The sequence below is a fragment of the Culex pipiens genome, chromosome 3 (genome assembly GCF_016801865.2).
Source record: "Culex pipiens pallens isolate TS chromosome 3, TS_CPP_V2, whole genome shotgun sequence".
Taxonomy (NCBI): Eukaryota; Metazoa; Arthropoda; class Insecta; order Diptera; family Culicidae; genus Culex; species Culex pipiens.
Window position 1 is genome coordinate 107,225,695 of NC_068939.1, and position 16,219 is coordinate 107,241,913.

Sequence of the window (16,219 nt, forward strand, 5' to 3'; positions counted from 1 at the left end):
CATGAGTTCATCTCATGTATAGACAAACAAACGCTGAAAGTTTCATCCAAATCGGAGCACCTCGATACGACCTCTAGAACAAACCGAGCAATATTTACAAAAACTGCCTCTTAAACACGCAAATATCATTCCAAAAGGGTGTAGCTCCAAAACATCACTGTTTACACGAAATTTTATTTCAGATTCGGATTCAGCGGCCAAAATTACTATGAAAAAGCATACCCTGACCTTTGAGACATATGCTTCCTACATCGTGGAATTAGTAGGCCTTGCTTCTGAATTCTGAGAAATTTTGAAAATTGGCACTTTTTTCCTCACTAAAACTCAAATATCTCGGCTCTGAAGTGTCGAAATTGCATTTTTTCAGAGGGAAAAATGTTCGCCATGAAATTTCCTACAAGCTGCATGTATTGGTTTTACTGGAAAAAATAGGCTACCCTAAATTAAATGAACATTTCTGAAAAAAGTTTCGAAAAAAATCGATTTTTTCGACACAAATCCGCCTGGGAGAGCCCAAAAACTTAAATTTTGGTCCAATATTGATAGTGCATCTTAATCTATGGACAAAAACCTATCGTTTGAAGATAATACACACCTGATCGAAACAGTTTTTGTATTGATTCCAAGCGATTTTAGAAAATTTGTTCAAAAAAGTGACTTTTTTCAGTAAATCGACTAGGGGGTGCGAGAAAGTATTTTATTATTTTTTCTTGTCTAAGAAAACATTGTTCCTAACATCATAATCTATCATTTAAGAAGTGAGCACCTGAAATTCCTCGACATGACCTCAAAATGGGACAGGCTAGTGACCATGAACGGCCATGATCGATGACGACCAACTTTTTTAAAACTTTTTTTCGTAAAATCGTGATAACTTGTGATGTTTATAAGCAAACCATTTATGTCTATATATCAAAATTTTTGTAATTGTCTGCTCTACAACTTTGTAGAACATTGTTACACTCTAAAAAATAACCCTGCAAAGTTAGAAAAAACACGAAATTTTAAAATGAAAAATTTTGTTCTAAATGAAAAAATGACCCTTCTGGGACAATGTAGATTCGAAAAGTACATTAAATTTCCCATAAAATGACATGTTCCAAAAATTTTTACAGTCGAGTAACGGAAAATGGGAGAATTTTTAAAACTTTTTTAGTGTTTTTTTCGATGAAAAATACGTTTTTTCGGAATTCTGAGTACGCCATCAAATCGGGCGTCTAATTTTACATAAAAGTCCCTTTGACACCAAATTTCTATCTCATCACCGTTTCAGGCTGCAAATTATTGAAAAACACCTCTTTTTTCGCATGTTCAAAAATGGAAGGGGTCGTACCGCCCCTCCGTCACGAGATATCAAAAAACGGACCTCGGATTCGTGATCAGGGACAAAAGTTAACCCTTAGGACAAAGTTTCACGCAAATCGAAGAGGGGTCGGGGCAACTGCTGTGTGAGTTGGCGGAGAATTACCCACATTTAATTCATACTTATTCTAAGAAACGGTAACTTCAGTATCCTCTTTATCTGAGGAACTATATCTACCTTTTGTTTTTTTTCTGAATCTGCAAATACAAGATCGTTTCTTGAGCTTTTTTTGACTCAAAATTGTAGTTTAAAATGTCAACGAATTTTTGGTTCGCACTAAGTGATTTTTAAAAAGTTTTTTTTTTGTCGCATGAATTTTGTGAAGTAAAAACAAATAGTGCAATATAAATATAAAAAACAACGGATTAAAAACAACAACTTAAACTTTTTTTTTCCTTTTGAAGGTTAACTGTAAATATAAATTGAAGAAATAATTACAGTTATCAGGAAACCCCGAATGTTCACAATTGTTTTTTTAAAAATATAATTGAATATTGAGGTTGACATGAAACACAAAATGACTTATTGACCTCTTAGAATTAGAATTAGAATTAGATTTAGATTTCATTTCTGGGGTGTAACTGCTAAGTATGCTTCAAGATAAATTTTGGGGTCCAATTTATTAATTTTTTAGCTTCTTTTAATTATAGTTATTGGTATTTTTGACAAGTTGAATTTTTAACTTTTTTAATAAAAAGATCAGAGAAGCATTGGTTTATTCGAACTTGGACATCGAACATTGAACTTCCAATGTTCTATAAAATTAAGAATTGTATAATTTTGCATCGATATTTATAAGTATAAAATTTCCCGGGAGTCTCGACCGAATTTCCCGGGAATCGAGAGGTCCAAAAATGGTTGATTTCCCGGGAAGTTTTTCCCGGGATTTCCCGCTCGTCACCCTCTATCTACAACTTTGCTCAAGACACCAAATTAATCAAAAATCCCTACTCAAGGTACAGAATTTCATACATTTTGATGAACAGCCCCCAAAATTGTATGGAGATTTGTATGGAAAAACTAATGACGCAAAATTGTTTCTGTTGACAAATATAAAGAAAAGTCGATTTGCGAAATCGTAGAGAACCACTCCACATCGATGCATCTGTGCTCTCATATGCTAACTCGATAGGAAAACCAGCAAGCTTAGTACAAGAAAGCACAGAGGCATCGATTTGTTGAAACTGAGAAATGCTGTGCGCCCTATTACTCCATACAAAATTTGGAGAAACATCATTCGACCCTGTCTAAATATTTTAGACCATTTCAAAGTCTATGGGGACCCCAACGTGTATGCTTTCCCTCGAGTTGAGATTGTGCAGTCATTTTTTTTTGTAGGTCAGTGTAATTTACTGATTTATAGTGGTTTAAGAAACATAAAAATATGGTGATAGGATCAATCCATAACGTGATTTATTTAAATAGGATTTTTTTGTTGAAGAACAAGGAAAATTGGTTGTAAGAAATATATTTAACTTTACCGTTTTCTCAAGAGTTCATTCTTTGCAAATAGAAGTAACAAGAAAATAACTAATTCGATCTAACACTAACAATAGGGAAGCATTTCTGCCAGATCATTTTAGTAATTCTCAAATCAACCCTACTCGACGGTCCAACGCAAAAGCACACCAAAAGGGAAACTCTCGCAGAACCTCCTGGCGGCGGTGCTGGGCAAAACTTTGAAAGCACCGCTCGCAAACCGGGCGCGATAAACGGGAAGTGTAAATGCAAAAGTTCCACTTCCGCTGTTCCGCCTCTTTGTGGCGAACCAACCACCGAGAGCAAAGGTCGAAACACTCCCGCGGGCTGTAATCTATCTGCTGCTCTGTTGGTGGTGCCGTTTGGTGGTGTGACCACAACCCCCGGTGAAATCTGGCCCAACAACCAACGCCGAGAGGACAAGTTAGTGCAGAGCGAGCGAGCGCCCGGATGTAGTGACAGAGCACCTTTGGCCCTTCCGGTTCTTGGGTTGGTGGAGAAATATTTCTCTTTTTGGAACGTCGGTTGCAACGCTGCACAAAATTAGTACAATTACAAAAGTTATTTATTTAATTTCAAGTTTCACTATTGATAACCCCTCCGCGCGTTGGACGGAAACTGCGGTAGCAAAGCTTTTAGCACAAACACACAAACTCATCCACTTCTGGGCATGATAACTCTCTTTTTTTCCTTCGCACAAAATCCCATTTCGATGTGTAGAACTGTTCCTGACACTTGCTCACTATACTCTTGGAGAAGGATTATTTTTCTCTCTGTTTTCCACTGCACATTTAATTATAACTTAGTAATTAATTTTTCGTTTCTCCTTTTCTACCCTCGTCGTTTTTGGCAATTTAGACCAAATTTCTGTTTAATTTCCTAGATTTAATTTGTCAAAATAAATAGTGGCGACCTGTTTCGTTCCAGCAAACTAATGACACTTTTTTTTCTCAATTCCGTACTTTTTCCCTCTTTTCTTCCCAAAAATCCACGTGTCATCCCTCCACCAGGAATCGACGTGGTCCTGCGGGTGGACGATCGGGCCCTCTCGTCGGCGGCCGTCATCGGGATCGTCGTCGGGTGCGTCCTGCTGCTGCTGCTGGTCATCGACATCCTGTGCTGCCTGATTGGAAACCTGGGCCTGCTGGCGATGATGTGCCGCCGGACGAAGCGGTCCCCCTCGGACCTGATGGGCGACGAGGAAAAGCTCGGAAGGTAAGTCGGTTTTTCTTTGCTTTTCTATTTGCTTTCTTCATCTTGTTTTGTCGAGAAAAGAAACAGATCGTTAATTTAAACGGAAGGGAGCAGGATAAAAGACCATTCTGCGGTGTCGTCGTTAGCTGACCTGGATTGAATTAGTTGCTGAGGATGTTGAGGAGGGTAAAATTAATCACTGGTGATCAATTCACTCCAAGAAAGCAGACTATTGAGGACAGTTGGTGATTTGCAAGTCTTCCTCATTGTGATAGAAATGGGGTTATGGAATTGTTCTTTAATTACTACATCTGAAAATTTAGAGTTCAATTCTATTTGCCAAAGTAGGCCGATGGCTAATATTTGAACAAAATTTGTGCAGGTGAACCTATCGACCAAGAGGTTTAAACATTTTAGCTATTGAAAACGACAAAAAAATGTTCACATCAATCACCGAATTAGTTGTTTGCTTTATATTTTTATAAATATTTCAGGGCCCATTTAGGCATGAACAAATAGACAGTTTGCTGATAAAAACGTTACTTAATCCACCGATGGTGGTTGGTGCCTTCCTCACAATTATGTACATATTTGTTTCTGTAGTAAGAATGTCAAACCTACAAATTTTATCTAAATTTTACTTCTTACAACATATCTACATGGAGTATGGGGTCTAGAATCCCAAAAATCATTGGACGTAATATTAAAACAACACCTACGGGGCTGTTTCATGAAAATTGTTCACTTTCAGTAGTTATATTATTTTAAAGTTTTTTAAGCCTTAAGGCAGTAAAAAAATATATCTGTTCATTTTTCCCGGGAGTTTCAAATCAACAAAATCCCGAGAGCCAGATCTCCGGATAGATCCGGACAACTTTTTCATCAACATATTTGAGATCCGGCCTCTAAAATGTGTACAAATGACACTAAAGTGCTCATAACTTTTGATAGGGTTATCAGATCTTCAATGTTTTGGGCTCATTAGAAAGGTCTTTCAAATACCTTTCTAAAAATGTATGATCAAACGGGTTTTCTTACAAAAACCACCCTTTTTACAATCTTTCAAACTTTAGCCAGAATCGTTTTTTTAGCATAACTTTTGAAATACTTAACAAAACTTCATAATAGTTAATATAGGTCTTGTGGGACCCTAAGACGGATCGAATGAGACCAGAACGGCCCAAATCGGTTCAGCCAGTCCGGAGATAATCGAGTGCATTTTTTTTGGTGCACGCACAGAAATTTGCTCTGAATTTGATTCTGAGTCGATAGGTATACGTGAAGGTAGGTCTACGAGGTCGAATTAAGAAGTTCATTTTTCGAGTGATTTTATAGCCTTTCCTCAGTAAGATGAGAAAGGCAAAAAGATTAACTTTGTTGAAAAATATTGTCTTCAAAGTATTGAGTAATGGATAGTAGTTTTCAATTTACGAAAATATTTGCACCACATCTTTGGTTGAAGGGCGATTCCCAAATAAAGCCAAAAATATAAAAAATTACTGTGAATTTTGTGAAAACAATTAAAAATAAATGCATAAGTAATTTATTCGCTCATCAATTTAAATTTTCTTGGATGGTTTTAAAAAGCAACTTAACAAACCTAATTCAAAATTGCGTCGAAGTTTGTATGTCGCAATTGCTTTAAACTTCCTCAACAATGCTCCAGATAAAAGGAAACCTTGGAGAGATTTTCATACCCAACTAGCTTTCTGTTTCGAGTGAGCAACGACCAACAAAGGAAATGCTCATAGAAATTAATTATTTCCAGCAATGCAATTTCCTTGCTTCAAACAGCAAACTATTTTTACAAGGATTAACTCCACTCTCGGGGGAGGAAAATGCGCAACGCGGCGGCTACAAAGCAAAAATGGTCTTTTATCCTCCCAGTCGAGGGTATATAGAAACGAGTTCAACCATAAGCAGATAATGTAATTAAAACTTGCCTCATAGTTTAACAAGCTTCGTGAAGTTTTTTTTTCTCTGCATTCGCAAACATGAAATAAAAAAAAACGTGTGCACTGTTACTAACCGGCAAGGGTTGGATTTTGCTTTCTATATACCTACTACCCACCATAGTCTCTGCAACTAACTCACTTTTCGACGCTCATAATTTCTGTAGAACAATACTCAACCAAATTCCATCGCTCTCTGTACACTGTATACTCCATCATCGTAATCGTTGTTTTCTCATCCCCTCTTCCTCGTTTTGTTCCTTTCGAATTAATTAAAAATAAACCCCGAAAATCACCCAAAAACAAACGAAACATTCTCTACACCTCAAACCGCACAACTCCAAACCCTAAAAATAAATGAAACAACAAAAAAACGCAAAAATTCTGAACCACAATCGCTACATTATAACCACAATCCAGTCTATACGGTTGGCGTTTTCCGCTACCCTATTGCAGTGGCAGCCTCATCAAGGAGCGTCCCCCCTCGCCACTGCCGCTGCCCCCGCCGATCGTAAAGCTTGGTGTGACCACGCCGATGTAAGGATACACACTCTCTCTCTCTCTGTCTCTCTCCTGCAAGTCCAAAAGCTTTTTTTCCTGCTGCTGCAACCCCTCGTTTTGCGTTTGTGTTGATATTGTTGTTGTATTTTGCTAGATTTGCTTCCCACCACTATTATTAGGCGTCGCCGGTCCCCGTGCTTTTGAAAAACCAAGCGGAATTTTCCCGGTTTTACCCTTTTGCAAAAGCCCACTTGACTGCGAAGCGGAGAAACAGTCAATGTCACCCAGTTGTGATGTTGATATATAAAAAAAATACTTTACAGCTTTCAATAATTTCATGAAACATTTTTCCTTAAATTTCACTTCTTTTCTTCTCAAAAACTAAAATTAGTAAAAGCCTAAAATGGATAAATCTTCAATTTCAGTATTTAAAGTTCTCTAACATTATGATTTTTTGAAACCAATGTATGAAGGACAAATGTTCTGGTGTAAACACGGTGTGTTTCATAGAACGACTTAAGATAATAACAGCATGTCTGGTATTTGGCACCAAGAAAGAAGGTTTTTTTCCGACATTTTTCGGGGTTCTTCAGAAAAGTCGCAGAAAATCGATGAAATATGATGTACAAATCATCAAGTTTCTTATGGATATGAAATTAAAATCCATATTTCACCAACATTTGATCTTCAAAAAAAGTTTCCCAAACCAATTTACCAGATTTTAGCTTTCTTTATTGAAATTATCTCAGAATCAATGCTGGAAGATTCAAGACGATATAATAAGCAGAGATATTCCAAATTTTTAAAAATTAAAGCATAATTCATTTTCTAAATCAAAACTTCTTTTTTGAAATTTCAAGACTGCTTCCAAAACATTTCACCCAAAAAGTATAGCGATATGCTTTATACATTATTACCGTTATTATTTTTTTACAACAATTAAAAGTCTTCTTTTCATTTGGTAATAATTTTTAGTAATAATAATTTTTAGACCTCGTGATTTCTTGTGAAAATTTTGAACTGGTTACAAAAACATGAAATAAATAAACAAAACATTCCGCAACAAAATAAACATTTCAATGCATCAAATCCAACATAGATTTTGATCCTGCATGCTACTGCAGGCTTTCGCTATTTTTTAGTCCTTTTCCAATTTAAATTTGCATTCAAACGGTACTGGGGTCCTTTCCGGCTTTTTTGAAAATTAAATTGCCATAACTTTTGCTGTATACATGCTAGAGCCTTGAAATTTTTTGACATTAAATTTATAGTATAAAAGACAATCACACCGTCTTTACAGACTGAATACTAATATATAACGAGACAAACATTAAACGAAAAGCTCCAGAAGGATAAGGCGGGAATCGAACCCGCGCTCCATAGCAACTTAGGGATCGGCAGTCGAAGCCGCTGTTATTAAATTTTTACAAAAAAAAGCTTAGAACGTCCTCTTTCCGAAACCGATCTAGAAAATCGGATATGGTCACTGTGTCCACCGGGAATCGGCTACAACCGAAAAAAGACTTTTTTGAGACCCTAACTTTGACGACCTGTATCTCCGGCAAATTTCATCCAATCAGGATGCTCCGGGTTGCATTTGACAGGTATTATTTATCTGTACTTTGACCACAAATATTAATATCAGGGCCAGGTGACCTACCGGTTCTGGGAATCCGGAACATCCGAAAAGTTCATGTTTTTTGTTTTTCACTATATGTGATACCAATACTCTCATGATAGTTGGAATTGATCCATAAAACTTACTAAAAACAAATACACGAATGCCAGAACCACTCTGGAGTGTTAGTGGCCACTTCCGGGTAACGTGGAACAACAGCATGATCGTATATTGACATATCTTTCAATTTCATGAAGTTTGATATGTCGGATGATAGGGTTTAGGGATAGGGGATAGGGAAAGTGTCCCCAAGGGGCCACCGGTAACCGGTTCCAGATTGGTCAGAATGGGTCAGCGAACAATGCACAGTGGTCCAGATCGCAAAATTAGGTGGAAAATGAATTTTCCGTAAAATGATGAAGTTTTGGAGCTTTGATGTCTTCAGAAGAGTTGTTGCATATGGAAAGGGGCAACTTTTGGTTTGGTTGGAAATTAGGGTGGTTCACTATTAGGGTGATTTTGAAAATCTAACTTTTCAGGAATATTTTTGGGATTTTTTTTGTCTTGTAAAAAGTTGTTGGGCTTGCCAATCCAAGCAACTTTGTCGAAGACACCAGAATTTTATCTCGTAATCTACGCCTTTTACGACCAAATTTATAGAAAGCATCTGAGCAAACCTTCAAAAATCAGTTTTTTGAACGTGGCAATTCAGGGTTAAGTTTTAGAAAAAAGTGGTATTCGGAGCACTTTTAGAGCTCTAAAAACAAACATTTTTATTTCTTGACAAGTCAATTTGGACTTAAGGGTCAAAAGTTACAGCGATTTTAAGGTAAAAAGATGCAAATTTAAAACTTAAATATCTCGAAAAGGCGCAAGCCAAATTTTGAGCGCCAGGTTGCATTTGAAAGAGGAGATCCAGCACTACAAACGCTGAAAAAATCTCAGGGGTGTTTTTCTTTAAACTCGAGATATCGCCATTTGAAAAGTCTAATTTTCAAGGTAAAACCTTATGGAACCACCCTAAAGAATTTCGAAAATTGTTCAAATAGATTCTTTCGATGTAATTTTGGCCCCTGAATCTGAATCTGTCCTCAGAATTGACCCAAAATGTCGAAAAATCGCTTTTTGTTCATATTTTGGGTTTCCATGTAAAATTATCATTTAAACCCAACATATGACCAAAAATCTTTCAAATGCAACCTGGCGCTTAAAATTTGGCTTGCGCCTTTTCGAGATATTTAAGTTTTAAATTTGCATCTTTTTTACTTTAAAATCGCTGTTACTTTTGAACCATAAGTCCAAATTGACTTGTTAAGAAATAAAAATGTTTGTTTTTTAGAGCTCTAAAAGTGCCCGAAGACCACTTTTCTCTAAAACTTCATCTTTTACGGAAAATCCATTTTCCACCTAATTTTGCGATCTGGACCACCCCAGTCACGAAATATTCTAGCAGAGCTGGTTCTGCCAGAATCCTGCTAGAACGGTGGAACATTTCTGCTAGAATGCTGTAAGAATATCCAGCTCTGTGAGAACTCTGCTAGAATCCTGCTAGAACGTCGTGACTGGGACTGTGCAATGGCATGACCGTAGATTGTCATATCTTTCAATTCCATGTCGGTTGATAGAGTTTCTCTCATATTCCGGAAGTGTCCCAAAAGGGGTCACCGGTAACCGGTTCTAGATTGGCCAGGATGGCTCAGCAAACAACGGTATTATCGAAGATGGACATATTTATCTTTCAATTTCATGAAGTTTGATATGCAACATGATGGGATTTCAACAAAAAAATCAAGTTGGCCGTACATCGGGTACCCGGGAACCAGAGTGGTTGTGGCAAACGTATATTGTATTTTTAGTAAGTTTTATGGATCAATTTCAACTATCATGAGAGTATTGGTATCACATACAGTGAAAAACAGTAAAACGTGAACTTTTCGGATGTTCCGGATTTCCGGAACCGGAATATCACCTGGCCCTGATATTAATATTTGTGGTCAAAGCACAGGAATGCAATCTGGAGCATCCTGATTGGATGAAATTTGCTGGAGATACAGGTCGTCAAAGTTGGGGTCTCAAAAAGGTCTTTTTCGGTTGTAGCCGATTCGCGGTGGCCACAGTGATCAACTCTGGTTTTCCAGATCGGTTTCGGAAAGAGGACGTTCTAAGCTTTCATTTGTAACCATAAGAACCGGAATCGGAACTGGATTTTTGACTATTTTTTAATGTTTGGGGTCGAAAAGGACCTGAATACCTTATGTGTGATTTTTTCAATACCAAGGGAAGGTTAATACAAATGTATTAATTGAACTTACTCTTATTTGACTGGTAAAATTATATTTTAGGCAAGCGTACTTAAGGTTTGATCTTGATTTTTTTTTAATTAAAAAAAGCAAAATAGATGAAGGATTAATTTTTTCTAGCTTTATATTCTAGAAAATGATTGACAATTAATAAAAGAGGTCTTAAGATTTGATTAACACACATATTTTAATATCGTTCAAATAACATTCTACTAGTATGAACATTTTTTGAACAAATAAGATTATAATTTTAAACTTGATTTTTTTTTATTTCATAGCAATTGGTTCAAAACAATGATATAATGATTTCAACTCAAGATTCAAAATGTTTATGGGAGTGATTTTTCATGGCAGCGACTGTAGCAAACCAAGCTTCAGAAGAAGGCGTACAAGTTGCCTTTTCGCAGAAAAATTCACTCTACCAAGCGGATATTAGTAGCAAGTGCCTCCACTTGTTGTACAACTGTAGAGCAAACATCTCTGGCTCAAAATTGGCTCCTTTTCGACGTGCACCGTGTTATTAGCATCCATTTTTTTTCTTGGCTTTTAATTATCAACCCAGGTTTAGCATGTCGAAAAAGAGCGCGAAATAGTGCACAAATGAATACAGAGAGTGTATTTGCATGAACGTTTCCGAGTGCTGTAGACAGCTTGCAGGCAGGAAGTATGATCCTGTTTCGAATTTGCATGAAGATAAATATTTGATTTAGTGTTGAGAGTGTTGAAACTGAGAATTTAATTACAGTTGGGATGTGCCATTTCGCTGGCGCGATTACTCATGTTTGGTAGATTTCTGCGAATGCGTTGGGTAACTTGTAGTCGATGAATGTAATTTTGATTTAAGTACCAAAGAACAAGAAATATATTAGGTTTTTGTAAAAATTACTTGCTGAAGAAGGGATAAAAATAAATAAACGATTCAAGCTATGAATTAATTCATCTTTCCAACACGAACTATATTCAAAACAAAAACAATTCATCATCAAACACCCAATCACTTCCATTTCCATTCATTCATAGCCATTGTAGTGCATGTAGCGTGCTTTCGTTCTCATTTCATTGCATCTGTTTGGGGTTTAATCTTACCTGTCTAGCACTTCAAAGCTACAATTAATCTCACCGTAATCCACAGGGAGGATGAAAAGCAACCGCTCAACAATGGCCCCGATGGCGATGTCCTCAAGAGTTCCTCGGTCGAGTTCGACGGCAGAGGCGTCCAGATTCGAAGTGGCGAGATTATCGGGAAAAACTCCGCCGTGTAATTTGACATCCCAGTTGGGATCCCTCCCCCCAAAGAATCGTGCGTACGAGTGGTCGAGGTGAGAGTGAATGTGGTGACGGGACGACGGGACACTTGCTACCGGAAGGTCCGCTGGAACTGAGAGATTTGCTGACTGATGTAGGAGGTCGTGGTCAGAGTGTCTACCGGACGAGATTGAATGTACATTTAGTGCGTCTACTATAGTGATAAGTCGAAATTACTGTTCTTTTTATGAATGTACTTTCCGGATTGGGATAGAGTTCGCTCTAAGAATTTACCAAAATACAGGTCCGTTCCGAGCGAAAGTGCCGTTTTCATTTTGGAAGCATCGTATCATCCGAGAGTAATCATTTTTCATCCTATATCGATAAACTTCTTGATTGCTACGTCTAACACACTATGACTGTTTTATTGGAAGATGTACAACCATTTATAACAATATTCACAGAGAATATTCGACTAATTTAGCTGTTTTATACCAATTACATTACCCAAGGATGCTAAACTGTGTGCTTCTGCTTGACAAGAATAGCTACAGAGTTCCGACGTGCTCAAAATGAAGCGTACTGTTCCAAATTGGTAGCAGAAAGAAAGATTATACTGATTTCAATCGCACTGAACAAGAGAAAATCGAACAAACCAGAGGAAATATTAAAGAACAAATGTTTAAACTATCTATTTGCTTCTGCCTTTACGCAACAATACTACAAATACCTACCAAAACGTGTGCTTTGTACCAAACAAGAGAAGAGTAAAGAAAACGCAACATACCCTAACAAAATGTTTGTCGCCACATTAACAACCCGTTCGGAACATAGCTTAAACTTTACTATTATAAACAAAAAAAAAACTAGATCTAAACACAACTTTTTTCGTTGAGCTTCTGTGAACTTAATGTAGTTTAGGCGAAAATCAATCATCATTCATCGGGAGCGATGGTCGCAAAATGGGTGAAAGAGAGAGAGAGACGAGAATCAGTGTATAATTCAGTAATTTAAACAAAATAGCAGTCATTTAAGTGGAAACCAGTCGATTACCAGCAAACCATAGAAGGAATGAGAATCGAAAAAAGCCAAAAGTCATCAGAAGGAAAGCAGAAAGCCAACAATAATCCGTCGTCTGTTGTCGTAACAGTCTGCCATAAATGTATTCATATTTTACCTGAAATCATCAACTTGTGTGTACTTTACTTGGAGATGCGTCTCGAGTATCGAGCCTCTCAGACAGGTGTGACCAACCAAAGTATTTATATATTTCCAAAAAGCCATTAAATCATCAATCCTCTTGGCGCTACATAGTTTCAGTCTGCAACAACAATTGGTCGATTCGCATTAGTCATGACTCAGTTAACTATTTCTGTACACTCGGCTCGGAGTGTTTGCAGCAGAAGTTTTGTTTTTTGTTTAATTAGATCTCATCCGAAGAAGAAAAATCTTATCTTTAGAAAGCAAAAGTACTATTAATTTAAGTGTCTTATAGAAATTAGACTAGGTTTTAGTTAGTTTTTTTTCTTCGACATTCAATCAAACGAGCAGAAAACCATATTGCTGTATGTTATTTTGAACATATACAAAATTCACCGGAAAATGTAACGAACGCTGAAAATATACGTTTTTAATGAAAATACAATCGTCGTTGACTCCTTTTGTTGAATATCACAGCTCTTGCTCCGAACTAAATTCATGTACACAAATCTTGAACAATGAAATGCTGACATCGAAATTTTTTGTGATGCACTTTTTTGGCTTCCTTTCCAGAGTGCAAGGCAGAACGAGCCATCTTAAAAAACCATTCGAGTGATTGGAATTGGAAAAACCCCTATGTGGTTGATGCCTTCCTCACTCCTAACTAAACTTGAGTCATATAAAAGGTCAGGAAATAAAAAATGTACATCTTAGCACTCAACATGGTCGTTGGTACGGAACCGACTAAATCAAAAAAAAATCGGTTTGAAAAAAGTATATTTTATCAATTTAGTTGACAGTTAAAAACGAGACAGGGTTGCCAGATCATCAGATCCAACAGATAAGTGAGATCTGGTTTCAAAAAGTACATAATATCACTTAAGTGATTATAAGATACAGCGTTGCAAGATCTTCAAAATTTGGAACTCTTTCGGAAGGTCTTTTGGTTATCTATGAAACAATATTTGTTACGATTTCCGGCCATTTATGTATCATCCGGATTTATACGAAAACACATTTTTATGCATAACTTTTGAACTACTAATCAAACTTCAAACAATTCAATAGCGACGTACAGGGCAATAAGAGGAGTTCAGTCAGTGCTGAGAAAACTGACTAACAACAGGTAACAGGTTTATTTTTCAGTTTTGAGCCCCATAGTTCGTGTTCCAGGGAACAACTTTGCCGAAGAGTGCGAAAAGTTTTGTCAACTGTTTAGCTAAGAACAAGATTGTCCGTTCGACGCAGTGGTGAACGCAGAACGCTGTGCCAGTTCGATTTTTCCATCAACTGTCAGTCGAACAATCTGCAGGGGTTGCTTTGTTCAATGGTCGATGACTGGCAGGCTATGATGACAGGCGCAAAATTTTGCGTTTGCGTTCAGGACTGACGGACAATCTTGTTCTTACCTTTAAGAATGTAACAGAATTTATAACTCCACAGCTGAAAACTTCAACTTATTCTTCAAGCTCTTCTGACAACCATCAGCTTGCTTCGTTGCGTGAGAGTCTCGACGCCTACGAATCTTTTCTGCCGTAGCAGCAAGTGTTTTCAGCGGAGAAGTTATAAATTTTGTACTATTCAATAGTTGGTGAATCTATTCGCACTCTTCGGCAAAGTTATTTCCTGGAACACGAACTACACCGAAAAAAACCAATTCTCGAAACTGTGAAGTCAGTTCACGATTATGAGAACCACGAAGGAATATATTCACGTTTATGGTGCAAATGCACCATACTCATGAATAAATTCCTTCGTGGATCTCACATTCGTGAACTTAATTCACGATTACGGGAATTGATTTTTTTCTGGCACTGACAAAAAATAGAACTAAACAATTTTACGGGTTAATGTCAGAGGTTGGTATGAGCACACATTGTCTAATCTAATCTAATCAGACCCTAGCGCAGCCAATCTTTCGAAGGGATCCTGGAGAGTGCCTTAGGTTAGATGACGCCTAGCACTCTTCTTGTCATTTATTAACATTTGTAGTGCGCCATTGCATTGAAATGCATTGAAACATCACAAGCGTTAAAGCGGCCAGGCCTACTGCGTAAAGCCGTATCACAGAGATGACTCGTAATTGGGTTGAGTTTGAGCACTGAGTGTTCGAACAACAACACAATTCTGAATCGACAGGGGAGGAAGAAGCGTGGGGACACACCACCATTAGGGTGGGTACGTTTTTCAAAAAGTTCTCGGATCAAGTTTTAGTATGGTTCCCCTTGTAGGGCATGCCCATAGGGACTTTCATGCCAAATATCAGCTCATTTGGTTGTAAACTGGCTGCGCGCCATATGCTCTCTTCGGGAAAAGTGTTCTCCAGACCATTCCCCATAGGCCTGACCATACCAGAAGTTGGCGCGTGATTTTCCCTGACCTGTAGGAGCGTTTGAACAAAAAGCTCCAATTTCCCATAGTAATTCCCATGTAAACTTGAACCCTGATGCGCGCAGCCAGTTTACAATTAAATGAGCTGATATTTGGCATTAAAGTCCCTATGGGCATGCCCTACAAGGGGAAGCATACTGAAACCTGATCGGAGAACTTTTTGAAAAACGTACCCACCCTAACCACCATACGCTCCGAGATTTTGGTTGTATTCGTTGGGAGCACCATGCTAAGAAGGTTTGGTACTCCGGGACCCTCTGGGATGGGACATTGTTTTTCCACGAATACCCTGGACACTATTTGCCGTGGTTATAGCCAGAGGTTGGTATGAGCACACATTGTAACTTTTTTCTAAATCTTTTTTCAGGATATTGAAATATACATTTTCATCTGTTAACAAAATAAATGTGAAGACAGTTGGTTGAATCAGTACTGAGATATAGCTATTTGAAGTCAGCAGTTTAAAAAAAAACGAGTGCTTCGATATCTCAACACTGCGTTGACCAAATCGGCTCAAAATTTTGGTGAAGACTCGTTGAACCAGTCTCGTGTGCATGACGAAGGCCGATTTAAAAAAAGTTTATTTTAAAAAAAGATTCATATAAAAAAACGCCTGTTTTCGATTTTTGTATTTTTCGGGCTTCGTCGTGCACACGGGATATGTCTTGAGAGTCTTCACCTGAAATTTCAGCAAATTTGGTCCATAACATCTCCAGATTTCGTGGCACCCGTAAATCAACTCGGTGTTTCGAAAAAAACTAACTTAATCCACCTATGTGATTGGAGCCTTCCTCACAACAATGGCTATACACAAGTTTCATCTATTTTTTAGATCCGGCTTCCAAAAAGTACATCGCTATCACTTAAGTGGCCATATCTCGAGACAGGGTTGCCAGATCTTTAATGTTTTTGACTCATTGGAAAGGTTTTATAAGTTAACCAACAACAGGTCGGATGGTGGATCCGGACATAGTTT

At 37.6% G+C, this 16,219-nt stretch overlaps 1 protein-coding gene across 7 annotated transcripts in view; it reads left to right on the forward strand.

Annotated features, from left to right (window-relative positions):
- The window catches only part of LOC120422116 (fasciclin-2), a 223,655-nt gene extending 210,358 nt beyond the window's left edge, over window positions 1-13,297 (forward strand). For 3 of the 7 annotated variants that reach the window (XM_052709795.1, XM_039585488.2, XM_039585503.2), the window contains 3 exons: window positions 3,853-4,057; window positions 6,409-6,525; window positions 11,540-13,297. In XM_052709795.1, coding sequence (XP_052565755.1) covers window positions 3,853-4,057; window positions 6,409-6,525; window positions 11,540-11,669 — 452 coding nt within the window. In that variant the 3' untranslated portion in view covers window positions 11,670-13,297. The remainder of the gene's footprint in view (window positions 1-3,852; window positions 4,058-6,408; window positions 6,526-11,539) is intronic. The other 4 variants (XM_039585496.2, XM_039585535.2, XM_039585510.2 and 1 more) reach the window with 2 other exon arrangements.
- The last annotated feature ends 2,922 nt before the right edge of the window (window positions 13,298-16,219 follow it).